General features: G+C 44.9%; 1 protein-coding gene across 1 annotated transcript in view; it reads right to left on the bottom strand.

The window, feature by feature from the left end:
* The window catches only part of LOC134347453 (E3 ubiquitin/ISG15 ligase TRIM25-like), a 56,922-nt gene extending 32,590 nt beyond the window's left edge, over positions 1 to 24,332 (bottom strand). Inside the window, exons 1-5 of the mRNA XM_063049774.1 lie at positions 23,713 to 24,332; positions 10,161 to 10,256; positions 3,338 to 3,568; positions 1,997 to 2,019; positions 985 to 1,089 (exon numbers count right to left, since the gene is read on the bottom strand). Of these exons, the coding sequence (XP_062905844.1) occupies positions 985 to 1,089; positions 1,997 to 2,019; positions 3,338 to 3,568; positions 10,161 to 10,256; positions 23,713 to 24,285 (1,028 nt within the window). The 5' untranslated portion in view covers positions 24,286 to 24,332. The remainder of the gene's footprint in view (positions 1 to 984; positions 1,090 to 1,996; positions 2,020 to 3,337; positions 3,569 to 10,160; positions 10,257 to 23,712) is intronic.
* Between the last annotated feature and the right edge of the window lie 1,498 nt (positions 24,333 to 25,830).

Consider the following 25,830-nt stretch of genomic DNA (forward strand, 5'->3'; position numbering starts at 1 on the left):
AATAGTGATATCATGTAGAATGATTCTGGGAGTGGAAGGGCTAGCATATGAGGAGCGTTTGATGGCTCTGGGCCTGGACTCGCTGGAATTTAGAAGAATGAGGGGAGAGCTCATTGAAACCTACTGAACATTGAAAGGACTATATAGAGTGGACATAGAGAAGATATTTTCTATAGTGAGAAACTAGTATGTTTCCTCGTGGTCACAACATACAAATGCAATTGTTCATTGTCTTATTGGTATAATTCTGGAAAGCTCTGGAAGCTTCTCTTGGTATTGTATTATTTAAATAGGAGCGATCTGTTTGATTGACTCGTATCTGTGAAATTGAATGGAACGAGCTGACCACACAGTGCCCCCATCGCTTTTGTATCCTGTCTGCCTACAGCTCCTAGCCTCTGTTACTGTCCATCTTTTCAACTTTCTTTGCTCTATTACTGCTTAATAAAACTATCATGAAGCAACAGATTTTGTGCCTCTTTCCTGATATCCAAAAGAACCCTGGTTTAAAACATCACAATCCAGCACCTGTTAAAAAAAAAACTATGATTGAGCTGAGATCCTTCAAGAGGACCACAACCTAGTCGTGGTTTGAAAACTTGCGTGCCTCACTGACCCAGAGAGCTACGTTGGTTGGAGTTGGGGCTATATGATTAGGCTCTTAGAGATTTTAAAAATATGCCTTGCTTCAAAGTTTCTGAAATTTAAAGAATGAGATGTTAGTAGTCAGTTGAAGTAACCATGGGCACCACGGCAGTGTAGCGGTTAGTGCAACACTATTACAGCTCAGAGTGTCAGAGTTCAGAGTTCAAGCACGATGTCCTCTCTAAGGAGTTTTTATGTCTCCTCAGAGAGTGTGTGGGTTTCCTCCACGTGCTGCAGTTTCCTCCCACAGTTCAAAGACATACCGATCTGCCGGTTAATCAAACATTGTACATTAGTCCCTGATTAATCTGGAAAGGGATTAATGGATAGATGGAGTACCTGCTCTGCTTGGTCTGCAGTGAACCGAATGAGAAGCTAAGTGCTGTGCTAGCATTTATCTCCTGTTTATTGATGGTAGCCTGGAAAGGTTGAAGTTGTGAATATCTGTAATGATAAAAATAACACAAACTGTTATCTGGAAAGAATCTGTAAAATGTAGTAATTAGATATCAAAATCGGAATCATGTTTACTATCACTGGCTTATGTCATAAAATTTGTGGTTTTGCAGCAGCAGTATAGTGCCATGCTTTAATAAAAGTATAAATTACTCATATATATATACATATATATTAAAGATATGCAGTGCAAAAAGAGAGCAAAAATAGTGATATCATGTTCATGGGTTCCTGTCTGTTGAAAAATCTGATGGTGGAGGGGATGAAGCTGTTTTTAAAGTGTGGAGTGTGTGTCTTGTATCTCCTCCTTGATGGTAACAATGAGAAGAGGGCTTGTCCTGGGTGACGGGAGTCCTTAATGATGGATGCTGCCCTTTTGGAAGATATTCTCAATGCTGGGGAGGCCAGTGCCCATGATGGAGCTGGCTGAGTGTACATCCCTCTGCAGCCTTTTCCAATCTGTTCAGTTGTTCGTCCACAGCAGACAGTGATTTTAGCAGTGTGTCATACTGCATCTTTGCACCCCATGCACAGGGTCACGCAGAGACTCAGAAGGGTTAAACAAAACCAGGAAAGTCATGAACAAAAGAGACAAAAGAGTAGGACTGCCAAAGTCTTGAATAACTCAGGACCTATTTTCAAAGGTCAAAAAATAGATTTATTATCAAGGTGCGTACATGTCACCATATCCTACCTTGAGATTCATTTTATTGCGGGCATTCACAGTAGGAACAAAGAAACACAATAGAATCAATGTAAAACTATGCACAAACATAGGCAAACAACCAATGTGCAACTGAAGTCAAACTATACAAAATACATTAAAAAGCAGATCATAATAATCAATAAATAACTGATAAATAAATCCCAGCACGTTCCACACAACGAGACTCACCTCGAAAGAAGCTGCTTCACATCCTGTCAATAAAAACAGGAAGTCAATTAAAATCAATGAAAAGAAGTGGGTCTGTAATTCAGAGCGGAGAACTTTCAGAGTGAATCCGTGTCACTAAACGCAGCAGCTCAGTTCTTCTTCTGAGGTTTTATGGTGGTTGGCAAACAGTTTTAAGGTGCATTACTGCCTCCTTCTGAATTGCAGTGAGAGTCAGGATATTGAAATCCTACATATTGTATCAAATTCTATAAAAAGGCCTGTATTCTGCATTACCTGTTTAAAGCAATGTTCCTGTGATCTTTTGTGCAAAATATCATTAATGTTAAATTGTGTTTTATTCCATGATAACTTTAAAATCAACCATCCCTTCTCTTAATTATACCTTGGACACCTCACCAGTACATGCTCAACTGTTTCTAGTTGATTACAATACTCATGCCTCCTATTATATGTATTTCTTCATTAAAAACAATGTTCTATTTAACCCTGTGTGCCAAATTTCAATCTTGATATTATACCATCACCTCCTCTCTTCTGCTCTTTCCTGCATTCCTCGACCACCCCACTTCTTTCTGGATAGTATTAAAGATACCTTCCTGTTCTCTCTTCATCCAATTTTCTCCACATTTTTGACTCCACTTTTAACAGTATTTTTCAATTCTCCTTTACTGTAATTTATTTCAATATCCCCATCTGCTCATCTAGTTGTCTCTTTCCTAGTTTACTCTCTTGCCCCTTCCCTCCAATACCAACATGTGCTGGAATCCACATAGAACATATAGAGTCCCAGAATTCTGAGTCTAACTAAGGTTTGTATTGTCTCACACATAATGTCTGGTCCTGCCTCAGGATGGAAATCTTCTAGACTCCTGATTGTTGTGCTTGAAAGAGACAATTTTACAACTCTCATCAGTCTCACTTCCTCCACGCTCTCTGTAAGGGTCACAGTCCAGCTATCATTTCACCTGTACACACTGAGAAATCATCATGCATCCTCACCTGCTTTTTCAGGCACTACAAATCCTACCTCTAATCTACTATTACCATTTTTGAAGCATCTGTGTATATTTGTAAATATCCATTGATTTAAACTCACTTCTTTATTTTTCTGTCTCCTTTCAAATAATTTAAGATCTGTGGTGCTTCATACAGCCATGGAGGCACCCCAGGAAAAGGCAGTGTCCTACTCACCAGCAGGTCAGTTGGCCATGTCTGCATACTTTTATGCACTGAGTTGCTGCCACCTGATTAGCTGATTAGATATTTACATTAACGAGCAAGTGTACAGATATACCTAATACGGTGGCTACTGTGTGTAGATGGGTAGATCACAGTGAGTACCTGAATGAAGGAGAGAGGATCCTCCTGCACTTGACCCTGGGCTTCCTTGTCTATTATTTGAATTTCTTCCATTTTCTTCAACAGTGAATCAGAGGAGCTCTTGATCTGGGAGAGTACCCGGTTCTCTTCTTCATCGATCATCTTCAGTGCCAATTTCTCATCATCTTCCAACTGCTTCCTCCATTCGGAGAAAGCTGCCGATAGTTTTTCCTTCATTTCCTTGCTGTGTCTCTGAAGATCCAACCATAACAACAGCTTATGATTATAAACACAAGAAATTCTACAGACGCTGGAAAGCTAAAGCAACAAGCACAAAATGCTGGAGGAATTCAACAAGTCAGGCAACATCTATGCAAAGGGATAAACAGTTGACATTTCAGGCTGAGACCCTTCTTCAGGACTGGAAAGGAAGGGGGACGAATTACAATGATAGTGTTTAAAATGTACTAGGACATTGTTGGGTTGGTCCATATAATTGTTATTTTCCACGCAGTTCAACTTTCTTATGTTTGTTTGTATTTTTATATAATTACCTATGCATATGTAATTGTTCAGTGTGTTTTTTAGTGATTACAGTTCCTCTGTAACTTTCTGGAAGCTTCTTAGGTATCACATTACTTGAATAAGGACTCTTATTGGCTAACTTAAGTAATGAAATTTGAATGGTATGCTCGCAATTTGATACAAGAGGTCCAAACCATGCGGGTTCAGTCTCTGTGTTCCTCCGTTCTTTCTCCTGCCACTCTTTCTCTCTCCCACCCCCACCCCCACCCTCGCATGTGCTTCATCTTTTTTCTCATTTTGTTCTTGTAACACTTAATATTTGTTCATAAGCAATGCATTTTATGCCCCGATCAAAAGCATCAACATTCAACGATATCCTAAAATTTTGATAACTTCACGACCGCCACACAAGCTGATGGGTTTGTAAATAAGCCATACGGCATGCTTGACTTTATTAGTCGAGGCACTGAATTTAAGAGTCAGAAAGTTCTGTTGCAGATTTGTAGAACTCTGGTTAGGCTGCATCTGGAGTATTGTGTTCAACTTTGGTCATCTCCATTATAGGAAGCACGTGGAGAGTGCCTGGTTTACAGGGAATGGGCTATAAGGAAAGGTTGGACAAACTACACTTGTTTTCACTGGAGTGTGGGGTCTGAGGGGAGACAGGAGCAAAGTTAACATGAATATAAAATGAAAAGATAGGCTATTAATAGCTTTATTAATACAGTTGTGTTTGATATTGAGGGAGAGTGCAGAGAGCACACCAGCATAGCAGCATACAGGCTAATCAACTGAAATTTATTGATAACCTTGTTTGTACAATATGTGAAATCCTCCGAGTTCCTTGGGCACAGAGCTCAGAAAAAGCGATGCAACGGACTTTTAACATTGTAAAACAGTGAGTTGTTTGCTATATCTCCCCTCTAGCTGTGAAATGGAAACACCTCTTTTTCCCTTAATAGGGAGAGAGAAAGCCTGTGGTATGTCGAATTACTGGGTGAACGAGCAAACTTTGGGGTACTGCCCGTGTCTTTATTGATACTTTGCACACTCTTGAGTGCTCGGTGGGGTGTGCCAATGCTTTATTTGCTGGTGGGGGAGGGGGGGTCATTGCTTTGCTGCTGCTATGTGTGGGGGTGCTTTGGGGTTCTAACATTTAACTGTAATTCATTCTTTGGGGCACTCCTCTGTTTTCGTGGATAGTTGCGAAGAAAAAGAATTTCAGGATGTATATTGTATACAATTCTCTGACATTAAATGTACCTTTGAATCTCTTGTCTGCATTGAAATTATAGCCAGTGAAATTGAGCGATTTTGTTCACTTTACCCATAGCACTTAACGTATGCTCCTTGCATAAACATAAAAAAGATTTGCCAACCTTATAACTGTCTTTCTCTTTGTTTTTAACAGCCTCTCTCTGTTTTCCTCCTTTTTTTCCACCAATTCCCTTTTTTAAGAACAGTCTCACTTTGTGAAATGTTCTCAACATTAGAATTCTTTAAAAAAAAACACTAAATCTAATGGAGGTCACGGTAGACTATCTGAACACTGGAGCAAAGTGAGAAGACTACTCTGCCTCTTTAGTCCCTTCCCCTAAGCTACTGGGTCGGCCTCAGAGTATATCTCTGTAGTGAAACAGATAAACGACCATTTCTGGTTTAAGTTCCTGAAAGTGTTGGAGCAGACGGAGATTCTAGAACGGATGCATCCACCTCATTTAAGTGGTCCTCATCATAAGTTTGGGAATTCAGTAGGACAAAGAGTTTCAGCATGATTTTTATACAGTTTTCTACAGGCTTCACATTGCTTTACATAATCTCCCAGCTGTGTGCACAGGCAAGGCCACCACATGGATTGTTTTTCTCTTAGGTGACATTGTTCAACACCTTGATGCCCCTGATAGGTTTGACTGATGATCTTGGCGTGCATAAAAGCATGACAGATGAGTCTGGAGCCCTCTAGCAGCAAACCATGTAGAATGGTGAGTGTGTCCCTTTCAAGCCAGTAAGGTCTGAGTTCATGAGCTCCTTTTGGATCAGCTGGTCATCCATGCTTAGAGTATTGCATGACCTTGCTGCAGATTTGGTCCTTTCTCAACGGCGCGAATTTCATCCAGTTTACTCTGTGATGCAGGAAAGCTTTCACGTCTCTGAGCTAAGAAGATTTTGTTATCTTCCAAGAGGGCGCAGTCAACTTTCATCCACTCACTTCTGCATGGCATCCTTGTCGGAGTGTTTGGTGTTGTGAAAGATTTGCCGGGGACATGTTCAATGTCATAACTGTATCGCATAAGCCTCATTCTTTGCAGAAGCTGAGGAAAGTCATCCAAGTTAATTGAGCTGAGGAGGCTGACAAGTGGCTTGCGGTCTGTTTCAAGTAGGAATTTAGTGCCTATCAGGTAGCAGCTGAAGTGTCCGTGAGCCCAGGTGAGAACTGGAGAATCCTTTTCGATTTGGGCGTAACACTGTTCAGTGGAGGTCAGTGCTCTTAATGCATATTCCGCCAGTTTCCATACCCACTGCAGTATTGCATGAGCACTCCCCCTAGGCTAACTGGACTGGTCAAAGAGCACTGAGGCTGTCTACAAGAAGGGTCAGAGCTGTCTCTATTTCCTGAGGAGACTGAGGTCCTTTAACATCTGCCAGACAATGCTGAGGATGTTCTACGAGTCTGTGGTGGCCAGTGCGATCATGTTTGCTGTTGTGTGCTGGGGCAGCAGGCTGAGGGTAGCAGACACCAGCAGAATCAACAAACTCATTCGTAAGGCCAGTGATGTTGTGGGGATGGAACTGGACTCTCTGACGGTGGTATCTGAAAAGAGGATGCTGTCTAAGTTGCATGCCATCTTAGACAATGTCTCCCATCCACTACATAATGTACTGGTTGGGCTCAGGAGTACATTCAGCCAGAGACTCATTCCACCGAGATACAGCACAGAGCGTCATAGGAAGTCATTCCTGCCTGTGGCCATCAAACTTTACAACTCCTCCCTTGGAGGATCTGACACCCTGAGCCAATAGGCTGGTCCTGGCCTTATTTCATAATTTACTGGCATAATTTACATATTACTATTTAACTATCTATAGTTTTATTACTATTTAATTATTTATGGTGCAACTGTAATGAAAACCAATTTCCCCCGGGATCAATAAAGTATGACTATGACTATGACTATGAAATGAAAAGGCATCTGCTGAGACCTTGGTTGCTTTGTTTGGATCAAAGAACACCAATGCTGGCAGAAAGATAAGTTCTGCTTTAAGTGATGAGAATGACTTCTCCTGTGGTGCATCCCAGGGCCAAATGTTTCTCTGGGAAAGGATGTCTCAGAGTGGCTATGTTTTCTCCACCAATTCTGGAATGAACTTTCCCAGGTGGTTTACCATGTCAAGGAAACTGCAGATCTCTGGTACATTCGTACGTTGTTCCATGTTCCCAAATCCTGCAAGCCTGTCTGAATCCAGTTGTACTCACTCTGAGGACATTTGGTGGCCAAAGAACTTTACCTCCAACTTTGAAAATTCACATTTCTTTTTGCTTAGGGTGATTCCAGCCTGTTTCAGTTTCTTCAAGACAGCTTCCACTCTGTTGTCATGTTCCTTGCCTGAGCCTCCAAAGATGAGTATATCATCCATGTGGCAGACTACTCCTCCCAATCCATCCAAAACTTGATTCATCCTCATCTGAAAGAGTTGAACGGCTGATGAGATGCCAAAAGGGAGTCTCTTGAAGGCTTAATGTCCATATGGCACGATAAAGGTTGTGAGCTTCTGGGACTCAAGGATTTAAACGGACCTGCCAGAACCCTGAGTTTGCATCTCATTTGGTGAAGAACTTTGCTGCACCCAGCATAACCAATGTGTGCTCATCAGAGGGCAGAATAAACTTCTCCCACCTCACTGTGTTATTCAGTTTTGTTAGATGATCAACACAGATCCTCACTGTGGCATCTGGCTTGGGGACAGGAACAATCCCCGCACACCATCAACAGTTCCATTCACTCTAGTTAAGATGTCAACTGCTCCATTCTCTCAAGTTTTGCTTTGACTTTGTTCATCAACGGGACTGGTATACACCTCGTTGTGGTCAGAGAGTAGGGCCTCTCTCCTGGCCTCAGTTGGATAAAGCACTCATCTTTCAGTACCCCCTGGCTCGTGAACAATTCTGGGTATTTCTCCTTTCATTGAACATTGTTTAGCAAATCCAACCTTGCAATGAAGTTAAACTTCTGGATGACATGTTGTCCCAATAGTAGTGAGAAGATACTCTGAACAATATAGACATCCTCTTTTAACTGTTTCTCATTTCTACAGATGGAAGTAATAACATTCTTTCTTTGTTGGGTTTAGTGTGATGCCTGTTTTCTTTTGTGAACAGATACTTGGGGATGACATCTGCCCCAGTGTCCATTTTGAACATCACTGCCTCATTTTGCAAATGAATCACAGTACACCAGCCTTGTCTATTTGAATATAGTGCCCCAAGGAAAGCTCTCTCTTTCTCTGAATCTTGGTCTTCTTTAACCTACTTAAAAATTTTTTTTGTGTGAAACAGGCTTTTACAATGGCCAAATCTAATGCATTGGAGACACTTTACTTCTTTTGCTAGATCCTTGACGCATCTCCTGCAGTTGGACAATTTACCTGCTCTTTATTTTGCTTCTCTGTTTTGTTTGAGCTAAGCTCTGCTGTCACCTCTTTCTGTAGTTTTCCAACTGCAACTTGTTTGTACCCTTCTTTTCGTACACCTTCTACCTTTACCTCATCATCATATCCGTTCCCGAGTTCTGCCTGCTGCTGATGAACATTGTCACTCTTCCCATCATAATAACTTTCTCTAGTGTGACATTTGCCTGCAACTGAAGTCTCTCTTCCAATTTGGTATCTAGTAGCCCGACAACAATCCTGTGTCCAAAGTTGCACACAAAATGTTACAGGAACCCAGGAGGCCAGGCAGCATCAGGTGTTGCTTTGGATTTCCATCATCTGCAGATTTTCTCGTGTCTGTCTCCAATGAGCTCATCTCCCAGATTTCCATACGAACAGCTGTCTGACAGGGCAGACAATGCTTTAATGAAGTCATTTACACTTTCATCTGGCTCCTGTTTTCTGGAGTTGAACTTTGCCCTTTGCCACTTCATTGTGAAATTTTCTCTGAAGTTTCCTGAAACATTTTATACTCCTTTTTTGGAGCATCTGTCAGTCCTAATCCATCCATGATGTCATATGCTTTGTCTCCCATGCAGTATATCAGCGTGCTTACTTGAAGCTGTTCTGAAGTCAGAGGGGACTGCTTGCAATCCGAAATCTCTCAAAGTGTCTGAGCCATCTCTCAAGATCCCTTGATTTAGAGAAATCCAAAGCCTCGCAGAGCTTTATTAGGTAGGTAGACATAGGTACTGGAGATATTTGCTCCATTTACCTGATCTTCGTTACTTTAGTATTTTATTTTTATTTGGACTACAAAAGACTTCTTTTCTCTCCCTGAGAGTCTGATTGACTTCTCTGCTGTATCTGTGTCTCTGTGTACTTCCCCAGGCTAGTGGCCCACAGATTATTACACTTTCGGGGGTAGACTGAAGGAGTTGCCTAGCAACCCTGGCCAGATCTCAGCTTAACCTCGGTGCTTACAATTAGCAACTAGCATAAGCAGTTCAGGCCGACAAGTCCCTGGACACCTCCCACAGATATAAGCGAATACCAACTGGCTTACTCATGGGGGTCTCCTATGGTCTGTAGCCCAAATTCATTGACAATCATCCACTTCTGACACCATGTTGTGACTGACATTGAGGGACAGTGCAGAGAGACACCCAGACAGCAACTGATCACTCCCATGGCAAACAGATGATGATCACAATTATCACCCAGGATACAGACCAAGGTAGTTCAGCTTTCCCATTCTCTCCACTTCGAGACCCAGCCAGCTCCATCACGGCAACAACCCTCCTCACCATTGAGCCGGCATCCATCACTAAAGACCCTCATCACCTGGGACATGCCCTCTTCTCGTTACTACCACCAAGGAGCAGGTAGAGGAACCTGAAGACACACACAATGATTCAGGAACAGCTTCTTGCCCTCTGCCACCAGAATTCTGAATGGTTCATGAACAAATGAACACTACCTGATTATTCCTTTCCTTGCAATATTTATTTTGTAATTTGTAATAATTTTGTATCTTTGCACCGTACTGCTGCCTCAAAACAAGAAATGTCACATCATCTATGTCAGTTGGAATAAACCTGATTCTAATTCTGATATCCACCACTCCAAAGAAAATCCTCTTTAAATCCAGTTGGTGCGCAATTTTCCCTACCTTTATTTCAATTTCTGATTGCTGCAGATCTTCCTGTTCACATGACCATTCTTTCTGAATCGTTTGAATATTCTCAACATTATTCTTCAATTTCTCCTGGAAAATAAAAAAAAACAGAAGTATTTCAGTAGGCAAGTTTCTCTAAAGGAACTCAGAACGAAAGTTGGCACACTCTCATGTGATACTTTGAGGAGGACGTCGTTGAGACGAGGACAGCATGAATCACATCTTGGTAAGATGGCGGTGCGCTCAGATGCAGCAGCTTCTATGGAGCCAACCAAAGGTGTTACTATCTTTTTTAGGAATATTTTTTACAGTCAGAAGTCCCTGCTGGACTTCAGGTACATAAGGTAATGCGGGTCTAGCCCATCAGCGAGTTGCTCATTGGCGGAGAACCTTAAGGAGCTGGACACGGTGCAGTTCGTGCTGTTGTCTGCATCAGAGAGACGTCGGAGTCAGTGTGTAAGGGGAGTGTACAGTCTAACAGTGAGTACTTGTCTTAGTCACTTGTCTTGTGATCAAAAGACCCTATTGGACATTGGTAATCTGGTTCAATAGTTTATTGGCGGGCAGCGGGGGAATGGGGCCTCAGATTAGGGCTCAAGCTGTGATATCGCCTGTCTGCGGCTGTCCAGGAGAGAGGCACAGAGGCAGTGGGGTGCAGCATCCATGTTGGCAGCATCAGTGCTGCCCCCTAGTGTTCATTCAGCAGAGGACAAGCTGTATTGTGATCGAGTGCAGACTGTTGCAATGTTCATGGGCTCAGGGACTTGGACTATACGTTTTCTCTCATGGCTATATTTAACTGCTGTCTTATATGTGCGATATGTGCCTTGCGCCATGTACGACTGCTGGTATTGTATGCTGTACCTTCGTCCTGGAGTAATATTGTTTTGTTTAGCTGTATTCATGGGTATTCATGGATGGTTGAATGACAATTAAGCTTAAAATTAGCTTTCATTATTAAAGCCACTAATCTGCATGCTGTTGGTGAAAGATCTAATGTTGATGAGAGTGACACAGGACTGAGTAGCCTTTAGATTTACAGTGTGAAAACAACAACAGACAAGCAATATGGCTTACACCAGAAGTGAGCAGCAAATTAACGAAAATGGAACTGGACACTGACTCAGCTGTTTCAGTCATTCGACAAAATGAATGTGATCAGCATTTCAAAGAAACTAAACTGAAGCTTGCAGGTATTCAACAAAGGACTTACACTGGAGAAAAGGTAACTCCAGTGGGAATGGCATTTGTCGCAGTGAAATACAATAAACAACAGACCAAAGCTTGTATGTGGTAAAAACGAGAGGGCCAGCAATGTGGGGTAATGAGTGGCTGAGAGCACCACCGTAAGACCATAGGATACAGGACCAGAATTAGGCCATTTGGCCCATTGATTCTGATCCACTGTGTCATCATGGCTGATTCAATTTTCCTCTCAGCCGCAGTCTCCTGCGTTCTCCCCGTATCCCTTCATCTCCTGACCAATCAAGAATCTATCAACCTCTGCCTTAAATATACATAAAGACTTGGCCTCCACAGCTGCCTGTAGCAATGAATTCCACAGATTCACCACTCTCTGGCTAAAGAAATTCCTCCTCATCATTCGAAAAGGACACCCCTCTATTCTGAGGCTGCGTCCTTTGGTCTTCGGCTCTCTCACCATAGGAAACATCCTTTGCACATCCATTCTATCATGGCCTTTTACCATTCAATAGCTTTCAATGAGGTCATCCTTCATTCTTCTGAATTCCAGTGGATACAGCCCCAGAGCCAACAAACACTCTTCGTATGACAAGCCATTCATTCCTGGAATCATTTTTGTGAACCTCCTTTGAACCCTCTCCAGTTTCAGCACATCCTTTCTATGATAGAGGGCCCAAAACTGCTCACAATACTTCAAGTGAGGCCTCACCAGTGCTTTGTGTAGTTTCAAATTTACATCCTTGCTTTTATATTCTTGTCCTCTTGAAACCAATGCTAACATTTGCCTTCCTCACCACAGATTCAACCTGCAAATTAACCTTTAGGGAATCCTGCACAAGGACTCCCTAGTCTCTTGGCACCTCAGTTTTTTTGTATGTTCTCTCCATTTAAGAAATAGTCAATCCTTTCATTTCTTCTACCAAATGCATGACCATACACACTTCCCGACAATATATTCCATCTGCCATTTCTTTGCCCATTCTCCTAATCTGTCCTTCTGTAGCCTCACTAATTCTTCAAAACTACATGCCCTTCCACTTATCTTCATATCATCTGCACACTTTACAACAAAGCCATCAATTCTATCATCCAAATCATTAACATACAACATAAAAAAATTAGTCCCAACACAGACCCCTATGAAACACCACTGGTCATCAGCAGCCAGCCAGTAATGGCTCCCTTTATTCCCACTCTTTGGTTCCCACCAATCAGCCAGTGCTTTATCCATGCTAGAATCTTTCCAGTGATATCATGGGCCCGTAGCTTGTTAAGCAGCCTCATGTGTGGCACCTTGTCAAAGGCCTTGTGAAAATCCAAGTACACAACATTAATCAATTTTCCTTTGTCTATCCTGTTTGTTATTTCTTCAAATAATTCCAGTAGATTTGTCAAGCAGAATTTACCCTCGAGGAAACCATGCTGACTCTGACCTGTTTTATCATGTACCTCTAAGTATCCTGAGACCTCATTCTTATTAATCGACTCCAACATCGTCCTAACCACTGAGATCAGACTAACAGGCCCATACTCTCCTTTCTTACGCCTCTCTCCCTTCTTGAAGAGTGGAGTGACATTTGCAATTAAAACTTGATTGAAGATCCATCCACCATTTGCATGCCACATCCCCTGCAATAGATTCAACTGAAAGTGACTTAAGAAAAGTACTTGATGATGCCACAGCAGTGTTCAAGGATGGCATTGGAAAAATTAATATAAGAATCAACCAACTACCGTCTGCCACCACCATCCTCCTCCTTGCCAAACTGGCCCTCACCCTCAACAATTTTTCCTTCAGCTCCTCCCACTTTCGTCAGACCCAAGTGGTAGCTATGTGCACCTGCACAGGCCCTGGCTATGCCTACCTTTTCATTGGCTACTTAGAACAGTCCATGTTCCAAGCCCTTCTCGCCAATGCTCCACAACTCTTCCTCCACTACATTGACAACTGCATTGACGCTGCTTCTTGTGCAAAGCTGAGCTCATCAATTTCATCAGCTACGCCTCCAACTCCCACCCTGCCCTTAACTTCTCTTGGTCCATTTCTGACATCTCCCTCTTCTTTCTCGATCTCTCTATCTCTATCTTTGGAAACAAACTGTCAACTGATATCTTTTATAAACTTACCAATTACCATGGCTAAATTCTTCTAAAATTGTCTCCTGAAAAATTGCTTTTTCCCTTTTCACAGTTCCTTAATCCTAGGATGAGGCTTTTCTTTCCAGAACATCAGAGATGGAACCATTGATGCAGCCCTCACCCAAACATCATTTCCCAAACGTCCACGCTCACCCTATCTTAACATAGAAACATAGACACATAGAGAACCTACAGCAAAATACAGGCCCTTCGGCCCACAAACTTGTGCCAAACATATCCCTACCTTAGAAATTACTAGGCTTAACCATAGCCATCTATTTTTCTAAGCTCCATGTACCTATCCAAAAGTCTCTTAAAAGACCCTATCGTATCCACCTCTGCCACCGTTGCCAGCAGCCCATTCCATGCACTCACCCCTCTCTGAGTAAAAAACTTATCCCTGACATCTCCTCTGTACCTACTCCCCAGCACCTTAAACCTGTGTCCTCTATGGCAACCATTTCAGCCCTGGGAAAAAGCATCTGACTATCTGCACAATCGATGCCTCTCATTATCTTATACACCTATCAGGTCACCTCTCATCCTCTGTCGCTCCAAGGAGAAAAGGCCGAGTTTATTCAACCTGTTTTCATAAGGCATGCTCCCCAATCCAGGCAACAACCTTGTAAATCTCCTCTGCACCCTTTCTATGGCTTCCACATCCTTCCTGTAGTGAGGCGACCAGAACTGAGCACTCCAAGTGGGGTCTGACCAGAGTCCTATATAGCTGCAACATTACCTCTTGGCTCCTAAATTCAATTCCACGATTAATGAAAGCCAATACACCATATGCCTTCTTAACCATGGAGTCAACCTGCGCAGCTGCTTTGAGCGTCCTATGGACTCAGACCCCAAGATCCCTCTGATCTTCCACACTGCCAAGAGTCTTACCATTAATACTATATTCTGCCATCATATTTGACCTACCAAAATGAACCACCTCACACTTATCTGGGTTGAACTCCATCTGCCACTTCTCAGCCCAGTTTTGCATCCTATCAATATCCCACTGTAAACTCTGACAGCCCTCCACACTATTCACAACACCTCCAACCTTTGTGTCATCAGCAAACTTACTAATCCATCCCTCCACTTTCTCATCCAGGTCATTTATAAAAATCACGAAGAGTAAGGGTCCCAGAACAGATCCCTGAGGCACACCACTGGTCACCGACCTTTATGCAGAATATGACCTGTCTACAACCACTCTTTCCCTTCCGTGGGCAAGCCAGTTCTGGATCCACAAAGCAATATCCCCTTGGATCCCATGCCTCCTTACTTTCTCAATAAGCCTTGCATGGGGTACCTTATCAAATGCCTTGCTGAAATCCATATACACTACATCCACTGCTCTTCCTTCATCAATGTGTTTAGTCACATCCTCAAAAAATTCAATCAGGCTTGTAAGGCATGACCTGCCCTTGACAAAGCCATGCTGACTATTCCTAATCATATTTTATCTCTCCAAATATTCATAAATCCTGCCTCTCAGGATCTTCTCCATAAACTTAACAACCACTGAAGTAAGACTCACTGGTCTATAATTTCCTGGGCTATCTCTACTCCCTTTCTTGAATAAGGGAACAACATCCACAACCCTACAATCCTCTGGAACCTCTCCCGTTCCCATTGATGATACAAAGATCATTGCCAGAGGCTCAACAAGCTCCTCCCTCATCTCCCACAGGAGCCTGGGGTACATCTCATCTGGTCCCGGCAACTTATCCAACTTGATGCTTTCCAAAAGCTCCAGCACATCCTCTTTCTTAATACCTACATGCTCAAGCTTTTCAGTCTGCTGCAAGTCATCACTACGATCACCAAGATCCTTTTCCGTAGTGAATACTGAAGTATTCATTAAGTACCTCTGCTATTTTGTCCAGTTCCGTATACACTTTCCCACTGTCACACTTGATAGGTCCTATTCTTTCACGTCTTATCCTCTTGCTCTTCACATACTTGTAGAATGCCTTGGGGTTTTCCTTAATCCTGCCCACCAAGGCCTTCTCATGGCCCCTTCTGACTCTCCTAATGTCCTTTTTAAGCTCCTTACTGTTAGCCGTATAATCTTCTAGATCTCTAACATTACCTAGCTCTCTGAACCTTTTGTAAGCTTTTCTTTTCTTCTTGACTAGATTTATTACAGCCTTCGTACACCACTGTTCCTGTACCCTACCATAACTTCCCTGTCTCATTGGACCGTACCTATGCAGAACTCCACACAAATATCCCCTGAACATTTGCCACATTTCTTCCGTACTTTTCCCTGAGAACTTCTGTTCCCAATTTAAGCTTCCAATTTCCTGCCTGATAGCCTCATAATTCCCCTTACTCCAATTAAACGCTTGTCTGATCTAACTTGTCTGTTCTTATCTCTCTCCAATGCTATCGCAAAGGAGATAGAATTATGATCACTATCTCCAAAATGCTCTCTCACTGAGAGATATGACACCTGACCAGGTTCATTTCCCCATACCAAATCAAGTACAGCCTCTCCTCTTGTAGGCTTATCTACATATTGTGTCAAGAAACCTTCCTGAACACACCTAACAAACTCCACCCCATTTAAACCCCTTGCTCTAGGGAGATGCCAATTGATATTTGAGAAATTAAAATCTCCCATCACGACAACTCTGCTATTATTACACCTTTCCAGGATCTGTTTCCGTATCTGCTCCTTGATATCCCTGTTACTATTGGGCAGCCTATAAAAAAACACCCCGTGAAGTTATTGACCCCTTCCTGTTCCTAACCTCCACCCACAGAGATTCCGTAGACAATCCCTCCATGGCGTCCACCTTTTCTGCAGTCGTGACACTATCTCTGATCAACAGTGCCATGCCCCCACCTATTTTGCCTCCCTCCCTGTCCTTTCTGAAACATCTAAAACCTGGCACTTGAAGTAACCATTCCTGTCCCTGAGCCATCCAAGACTCTGTAATGGCCACCACATCATAGCTCCAAGTACTGATCCACGCTTTAACTCATCCGCTTTGTTCACAATACCCCTTGCCTTAAAATAGACACTTCTCAAACCATCAGTCTGAGAGCATCCATTCTCTATCACACCTACCTATACTCCCTCACACACTGTCTCCAAGCTTTTTCAATTTGTGAGCCAACCGCCCCTTCCCCAGTCTCTTCAGTTTGGTTCCCACCCCCCAACAATTCTAGTTTAAACTCTCCCCAGTAGCCTTAGCAAACCTCCCGCCAGCATATTGGTCCCCCTGGGATTCAAGTGCAACCAGTCCTTTTTGTACAGGTCATGCCTGCCCCAGAAGAGGTCCCAATGATCCAGAAATCTGAATCCCTGTCGCCTGCTTCAATCCCGCAGCCACGCATTTATCCTCCACCTCACTCTATTCCTATACTCACTGTCACGTGGCACAGGCAGTAATCCCGAGATTACTACCTTTGAGGTCCTGCTTCTCAACTTCCTTCCTAGCTCCCTGTAGTCTGTTTTCCTTTTCCTACCTATGTCATTGGTAACAATATGTACTATGACCTCTGGCTGTTCTCCCACCCACTGCAGGTTATCTTGGACGCGATCTGAAACATCCTGAACTCTGGCACCTGGGAGGCAAACTACCATCCGAGTTTCTTTCCTGCGTCCACAGAATCGCCTGTCTGACCCCCTAACTATAGAGTCCCCTATCACTACTGCCTTCCTCTTCCTTTCCCTACCCTTCTGAACCACAGAGCCGGACTCTGTTCCAGAGGCACAGCCACTATTGCTTCCCCCAGGAAGGCTGACCTCCCCCAACAGTACTCAAACAGGAGTACTTATTGTCAAGGGGTACAGCCACAGGGGTACTCTCCAGTACCTGACTCTTCCCCTTCCCCCTCCTGACTGTTACCCACTTGTCTGTCTCCCATGGCCCCGGTGTGACCACCTGCCTATAACTCCTTTCTATCACCTGCTCACTCTCTTTAACCAGACAAAGGTCATCAAGCTGCATCTCCAGTTCCTTAACGCGGTCCCTTAGGAGCTGCAGCTTGACACACCGGGTGCAGCTATGGCCGTCCAGGAGGCTGGGCAACTCCAGGACCTCCCACATCTGACACCGAGCACAGAAAACCACTCTCACTCACATACTACTTCCCTTCCACAATTAACACAGGTAGACCTACCTCGCCTCATTACCAGCTAAGCCCGTTGAGCCAAAGCCCTATCACTCTGCTACCCTCTCACTCCGCTACCCGCTCTGAATGATGCCTGCTGGATATAGTGGTCTTCTTTTTAACCCTTCCTGCTCTACTGGCCGACGCCACGCGCCTGCACAGTCTTGCCTCTCTTTTACTCCGAGTAGTAAAATGCCTGCGTTCCCGCTGCCTAAACAGTGTAAGAGTTCCTCTTGTCCTTACCACCACCTCATGAGCCTCAAGATCCAAAACATCATTCTCTGCAACTTCTGCTATCTCCAACGGGATCCTATTCTGCCCTCCCTCTGTGATTCCCTTCTCCATTAGTCCCGTCCAACTAACTTCCCTCCCAGCACTTATGCCTGCAAGCGGCCAACATGCTACAACTGCCCATTCACCTCCTCCCTCACCTCCATTCACTGCACCAACTGTCCTGCCAGATGATGCAGCACTTCATCTGCAGATCTACCGTGGCCGGTGCTCCCGAGGTGGCCTTGGTGAGACCTGTCGTAAATTGGGTGACCGCTTCGTCGAGCACCCCCACCCCATACACCAAAAGCAGAAAATACTGGTGGCTAAACATTTTAATTTGTGTTTTCCATTCATGTTCCATTATGTCAGTCCAACTCTTGTGCCACATTGAGGCCAACCTCAGGGACGACAAGCAACGTCTTACATTCCATCTGGGTAGCCTCCAACCTGATGGCATAAACATAGATATCTCCATCCAGTAAAACTATACTTTCTATCCTCCTCCCCTCTTCTTCTTTTCCACACTCTGGTCCCTTACCTTTTCTCACCTACCAATTAACTACTCCTGGTGCCCCTCCTCCTTCTCTCTATCCTATGGTCCTTTCTCCTCTCCTATCAGATTCCTTCCTCTCCAGCCCTATACCTTTCCCTGGCTTCAACTATCACCTTCTATCTATTGTCCTTCCCTCCCCCTACCTTTATACTCAGGTGTCTTCCTCCTTCCTTTCCAGTCCAGTTTATTCATTTTCACAGATGCTGGCTGACCTGTGGATTTTCTCCAGCATTTGTGTGTACTGCTTTGGAAAACTCAAACATATTAAAGGTAAAATAGTGTTAAATGAAAATGCCACACCCAAGTTCTAGATAGATAGGTAGACATACTTTATTGATCCTGAGGGAAATTGGGTTTCGTTACAGCTGCGTCAACCAAGAATAGAGCATAAATATAGCAATACAAAAACCACAATCAAACAACAAAATGCAAACTATGCCAGATGGAAATAAGTCCAGGACAAGTCTATTGGCTCAGGGTGTCTGACCCTCCACGGAAGGAGCTGCAAAGTTCGATGGCCACGGGCAGGAACAACCTCCCGTGATGCCCAGTGTTGCATCTCGGTGGAATATGGCCGGAGTCCAACAGCAAAAAGTTCAATATCCGGGCTACAAACACATTCCTCGATCGTAATATGACCAGGATTGCACCATCCGTTGTTAACCAGAACAGCAAGCTCCCCTCCTTTACGCTTACCCCTCTCAGTGCACTTCCAGTCAGCCCGAACGGTCTGGAAGCCCTCCGTGGAAATGTTTTGGTCAGGTATGTCCTCGGGCAGCCACGTTTCAGTAAAGCACATAACATTGCTCTCCCGAAATGTTCTCTGACTCCTGGCTAGTGCCGTCAACTCGTCCATTTTATTACCCAGCGATCTCACATTGCCCATAATGAGAGAGGGAAGAACTCCTCTTCTCCATAAGTCTCTGTTGTCTCAACCCGGTCCTCTTTCCTCATCTTTTTGACCCCCCTCTGCATCCTCTGTGTGTTTTCCTCCCGATTTCAGCCAGGGTATCCGCCACTCTGCCCATCCAGTTCCTTATACAATCTGTGATAAGTAACCAATGAGCTAGATCCCATGGAGGCTGAAGCTATTCTCTCCAAGTCTGAGTAGAGCCCATGGGCAACACTAGTGGTCCCAGCAACCAAGAAGAACTGATCTGTCAGGATCTGTGGTGATTTTAAGCTCACCATCAACCCAGCACTGAAAGTAAAACTATACCCTCTGCCCAGGATCAAGGATCAAATCTTTCAGGAGGGAAACACTTCAGCAAAGTGGACTTAGCTGAGGGCAACCTACAGATGGAGATGGAAGAAGAGCACAAAGTGTTTCTCACCATAAACACTCACAAAGGGCTTTATCGCTATTATAAGCTTAATTTTGGAGAAGCATCTGCACCTGCACTCCGGCAGAAAGCTATGAACTAGGCACTGCAAGGCTACCCAGGCTCCTGGTACTACCTGGATGACAACATTGTTACCAGTAAAGATGACAAGGAACATCTCCAAAGTCTCAAAACAGTCTTAAAAAGATGAGAAGATTATGGGCTCAGGGCATGACATGACAATTATGAATTCTTTAAAAAGAGGATTGCTCAATCTGATCACACCATTGATGCACTAGGATTTTGTAAGTGTGCTGAGAAAATTCAAGCAGTGCTGGATTGCCTAAGGCCAAAGGATCAAGCTGCTTGCCATGCACTGTTCAGGATGCCAACATGTACAGAAGATGCCAAGAGCCTCTCTACTCCTGGGAATAGCCTTCATCTCCTTGTAAGAGGGTTCATGTGAATTTTACTGGACACAAATTTCTTGGTAGTAGTGGATGCCACTACAAAGTGACCAGAGGTGTTCCCAATAGCCTCTACTACAATCTCGCACACTATTGATGTGCTGAGAAGCCTCTTCTCAAGGACCAGTGTTTCAAAACAATTTGTCAGTGACAATGGACCATCCTAAGTGTACACTTCACTAAAATTATAAATGAAGTAAGCACATTTATCCCCTGCAACACACATCAAAGTTGCTGGTGAACGCAGCAGGCCAAGCAGCATCTCTAGGAAGAGGTACAGTCGACGTTTCAGGCCGAGACCCTTCGTCAGGACTAACTGAAGGAAGAGTGAGTAAGGGATTTGAAAGTTGGAGGGGGAGGGAGAGATCCAAAATGATAGGAGAAGACAGGAGGGGGAGGGATAGAGCCAAGAGCTGGACAGGTGATAGGCAAAAGGGGATATGAGAGGATTATGGGACAGGAGGTCCGGGAAGAAAGACAAGGAGGTGGGGGGACCCAGAGGATGGGCAAGAGGTATATTCAGAGGGACAGAGGGAGAAAAAGGAGAGTGAGAGAAAGAATGTGTGCATAAAAATAAGTAACAGATGGGGTACGAGGGGGAGGTGGGGCCTTAGCGGAAGTTAGAGAAGTCGATGTTCATGCCATCAGGCTGGAGGCTACCCAGATGGAAGATAAGGTGTTGTTCCTCCAACCTGAGTGTGGCTTCATCTTTACAGTAGACGAGGCCGTGGATAGACATGTCAGAATGGGAATGGGATGTGGAATTAAAATGTGTGGCCACTGGGAGATCCTGCTTTCTCTGGCGGACAGAGCGTAGATGTTCAGCAAAGCGGTCTCCCAGTCTGCGTCGGGTCTCGCCAATATATAAAAGGCCACATCGGGAGCACCGGACGCAGTATATCACCCCAGTCGACTCACAGGTGAAGTGTTGCCTCACCTGGAAGGACTGTTTGGGGCCCTGAATGGTGGTAAGGGAGGAAGTGTAAGGGCATGTGTAGCACTTGTTCCGCTTACACGGACAAGTGCCAGGAGGGAGTTCAGTGGGGAGGGATGGGGGGGACGAATGGACAAGGGAGTTGTGTAGGGAGCGATCCCTGCGGAATGCAGAGAGAGGGGGGGAGGGAAAGATTTGCTTAGTGGTGGGATCCCGTTGGAGGTGGCGGAAGTTACGTAGAATAATATGTTGGACCCGGAGGCTGGTGGGGTGGTAGGTGAGGACCAGGGGAACCCTATTCCTAGTGGAGTGGCGGGAGGATGGAGTGAGAGCAGATGTACGTGAAATGGGGGAGATGCGTTTAAGAGCAGAGTTGATAGTGGAGGAAGGGAAGCCCTTTTCTTTAAAAAAGGAAGACATCTCCCTCGTCCTAGAATGAAAAGCCTCATCCTGAGAGCAGATGCGGCGGAGACGGAGGAATTGCGAGAAGGGGATGGCGTTTTTGCAAGAGACAGGGTGAGAAGAGGAATAGTCCAGATAGCTGTGAGAGTCAGTAGGCTTATAGTAAACATCAGTGGATAAGCTGTCTCCAGAGACAGAGACAGAAAGATCTAGAAAGGGGAGGGAGGTGTCGGAAATGGACCAGGTAAACTTGAGGGCAGGGTGAAAGTTGGAGGCAAAGTTAATAAAGTCAACGAGTTCTGCATGCATGCAGAACTCGTTGACTTTATTCTGCACGCATGCAGAACTCGGGATGAGGCTTTTCATTCTAGGACGAGGGAGATGTCTTCCTTTTTTAAAGAAAGGGGCTTCCCTTCCTCCACTATCAACTCTGCTCTTAAACGCATCTCCCCCATTTCACGTACATCTGCTCTCACTCCATCCTCCCGCCACCCCACTAGGAATAGGGTTCCCCTGGTCCTCACCTACCACCCCACCAGCCTCCGGGTCCAACATATTATTCTCCGTAACTTCCGCCACCTCCAACGGGATCCCACCACTAAGCACATCTTTCCCTCCCCCCCCCTGCATTCCGCAGGGATCGCTCCCTACACAACTCCCTTGTCCATTCATCCCCCCCCCATCCCTCCCCACTGATCTCCCTCCTGGCACTTGTCCGTGTAAGCGGAACAAGTGCTACACATGCCCTTACACTTCCTCCCTTACCACCATTCAGGGCCCCAAACAGTCCTTCCAGGTGAGGCAACACTTCACCTGTGAGTCGACTGGGGTGATATACTGCGTCCGGTGCTTCCGATGTGGCCTTTTATATATTGGCGAGCCCCGACGCAGACTGGGAGACCGCTTTGCTGAACATCTACGCTCTGTCCACCAGAGAAAGCAGGATCTCCCAGTGGCCGCACATTTTAATTCCACATCCCATTCCCATTCTGACATGTCTATCCACGGCCTCCTCTACTGTAAAGATGAAGCCACACTCAGGTTGGAGGAACAACACCTTATATTCCGTCTGGGTAGCCTCCAGCCTGATGGCATGAACATCGACTTCTCTAACTTCCGCTAAGGTCCCACCTCCCCCTCGTACCCCATCTGTTACTTATTTTTATGCACACATTCTTTCTCTCACTCTCCTTTTTCTCCCTCTGTCCCTCTGAATATACCTCTTGCCCATCCTCTGGGTCCCCCCACCTCCTTGTCTTTCTTCCCGGACCTCCTGTCACATGATCCTCTCGTATCATCTTTTGCCTATCACCTGTCCAGCTCTCGGCTCTATCCCTCCCCCTCCTGTCTTCTCCTATCATTTTGGATCTCCCCCTCCCCCTCCAACTTTCAAATCCCTTACTCACTCTTCCTTCAGTTAGCCCTGACGAAGGGTCTCAGCCTGAAACGTCGACTGCACCTTTTCCTACAGATGCTGCTTGGCCTGCTGCGTTCACCAGCAACTTTGATGTGTGTTGCTTGAATTTCCAGCATCTGCAGAATTCCTGTTGTTTACATTTATCCCCCGGTTCTTTGGGTTTTTCATTCAATTAGTTTTATGTTTTGGAGTTACAAAACATAGCACCCACATAATCAGGCTCCACACTCAAGACTGATGAAGCCACGCACAAAGGTGGGCCACTGTTATCCAGCGACTTAGGCATTGGAACACGCCTGATCCACAACATCTGGATCCCCAGATAAATGTGAAGACAGCTCAGGTGATTCCAATACTAGAGGATTGGGGCACTGGCCACAGCTGCACCAAGTACAACAGCCCTGAGAGCACTCTAAACCAGGGTCTACATAGTTTTTTGTAGGAAGTGCACTCCCGTCCCAATTTCTGTTTTACCTTCCTAGTCCGCTCCAGCCAATTGCACCTGTCGACCAACCCAGGCCAGGTCCCCAGCACCTTCACGTAATCTGAGCAGATGGTGAAGGGGACACTGGATCGGTCAGAGCAGTTACTGAAGAACATGACCTTCCTCTTCGTGCGGTTAACTTCCCAATCCTAATGCTGACGTCTGGGACGCAGAGGCTAGGAAAGTAAACTATTTACTCTTGTTTCCCGTTTCTCAGAAACTTGACTCACCTTCAGTTTGTCCTTTGCCTGCTCCAGACTGATCAGACTGTGGGACCTGTGATCCCCGATGATGGTGCAGGACACGCAAACACACACCTCGTCTTGCTCACAGTAGAACTCGAGGGCCTTCCTATGACTTGGGCACTGCCTCCTTGTGAGGTCGGCTGTGGGCTCGATCAAGCAGTGCTCTTTGTAAATCTGCTTCGTCAAGTGCGGTTGCAGGTGGAGGGAACAGAAGGAGGTTTCACATTTGAGGCAGGTCTTCACGGCTGGTGTTGGTTTGTCAATACAGTACTCACACATCACGGGGGCCGTCGGGGCAGAAGCGGCAGCGACGGGCGGTTGCGTGTTGTATTTCTCCACGATGTTCTGCAGCGTGTGGTTCTTCACCAGGCTGGGTCTGGGGCTGAAGGTCTGTCGGCATTGAGGGCAGCTGACTTCACCCTGAATCTCCGGATGGTCCCAGGCATCGTTGATACATTTTGCACAGAAACTGTGCTGGCAGGGCAATGCCACGGGGTCCTGGAACAATCCCAGACACACACTACAGGTCAGCTCTTCTGCCAACACCCCTGTCTCCATTCTGCCTGCACGAAGCGGGAAACAATTTTGCTCAGGTCGAGTCAGGAATGCATAAACAGACCAGGAAGTGATTCTACTTACTTTCAGTTTCAAGATTAGTCTGAAATTTAACCCATTGAGTTCTGTAATAATGTACCCACGTCACACGCGTAAATATGGAAGTTGGTTTGAGAGTCATAAGACCATAAGGCATAGGAGCAGAATTAGGCCATTCAGCCCATCGAGTCTCCTACGCCATTCCATCATGGCTGATCCTTGGATCCCACTCAACCACACACACCTGCCTTCTCACCATATCATTTGATGCCCTGACCAATCAGGAAACGATCAACTTCTGCCTTAAATATACCCACGGACTTGGCCTCCAGTGCAGTCTGTGGCAGAGCGTTCCACAGATACACTACTCAGGCTAAAAAAAAAATCCTCCTTACCTTTGTTCTAAAGGGTCACCCCTCAGTTTTGAGGCCGTACCCTTCAGTTCTGGATAGCCCTACCACACAAAACTTCTTCTCCACATCCACCCTATCACATCCTTTCAACAGTTGGTAGGTTTCAAAGAGATCTCCACGCATTCTTCTAAAACCCAGTGAGTACAGGCCCAAAGCTACCAAACGCTCCTCATATGAGACAGGGAAAGGATGGTAGGGTACAGGAACTGTGGTGTACAAAGGCTGTTGAAAATCTAGTCAAGAAGAAAAGAAAAGCTTACAAAAGGTTCAAAAAACTAGGTAATGATAGAGATCTAGAAGATTATAAGGCTAGCAGGAAGGAGTTTAAGAATGAAATTAGGAGAGCCAGAAGGGGCCATGAGAAGGCCTTGGTGAGCAGGATTAAAGAAAACCCCAAGATATTATATGAGAATGTGAAGAGCAAGAGGATAAGACATGAGAGAATTGGACCAATTAGGTACGACAGTGGAAAAGTGTGTATGGAACCAGAGGAGATAGCAGAAGTATTTAATGAATACTTTGCTTCGGTATTCACTGTGTAAAGGATCTTGGCAATTGTAGGGATGATTTACAGCAGATTGAAAAGCTTGAGCATATAGACATTAAGAAAGAGGATGTGCTGGAGCTTTTGAAAAGCATCAAGTTGGATAAGTCTCCGGGACCAGATGAGATGTACCTCAAGCCACTGTGTGAGGCAAGGGAGGAGATTGCTGAGCCTCTGGCAATGATCTTTGCATCATCAATGGGAATGGGAGAGGTTCCGGAGAATTGGAGGGTTGCAGATGTTGTTCCCTTATTCAAGGAGAGTAGAGATAGCCCAGGAAATTATAGACCAGTGAGTCTTACTTCATCTTAACTGATGGAAAAGATCCTGAGTCAGGATTTATGAACATTTGGAGAGGCATAATATGATTAGGAACAGTCAGCATAGCTTTATCAAAGGTAGGTTGTGCCTTACAAGCCCCTGATTGAATTTTTTGAGGCTGTGACTAAACACATTGATGAAAGTAGAGCACTAGATGTAATTGGCTTGCCCACAGAAGGCAAAGAGTTGTTGTAGAGGGGTCATATTCTGCATGTTTTTTTTTTGGCTTAG

The sequence above is a fragment of the Mobula hypostoma genome, chromosome 6 (assembly GCF_963921235.1).
Source record: "Mobula hypostoma chromosome 6, sMobHyp1.1, whole genome shotgun sequence".
Lineage (NCBI taxonomy): Eukaryota > Metazoa > Chordata > Chondrichthyes > Myliobatiformes > Myliobatidae > Mobula > Mobula hypostoma.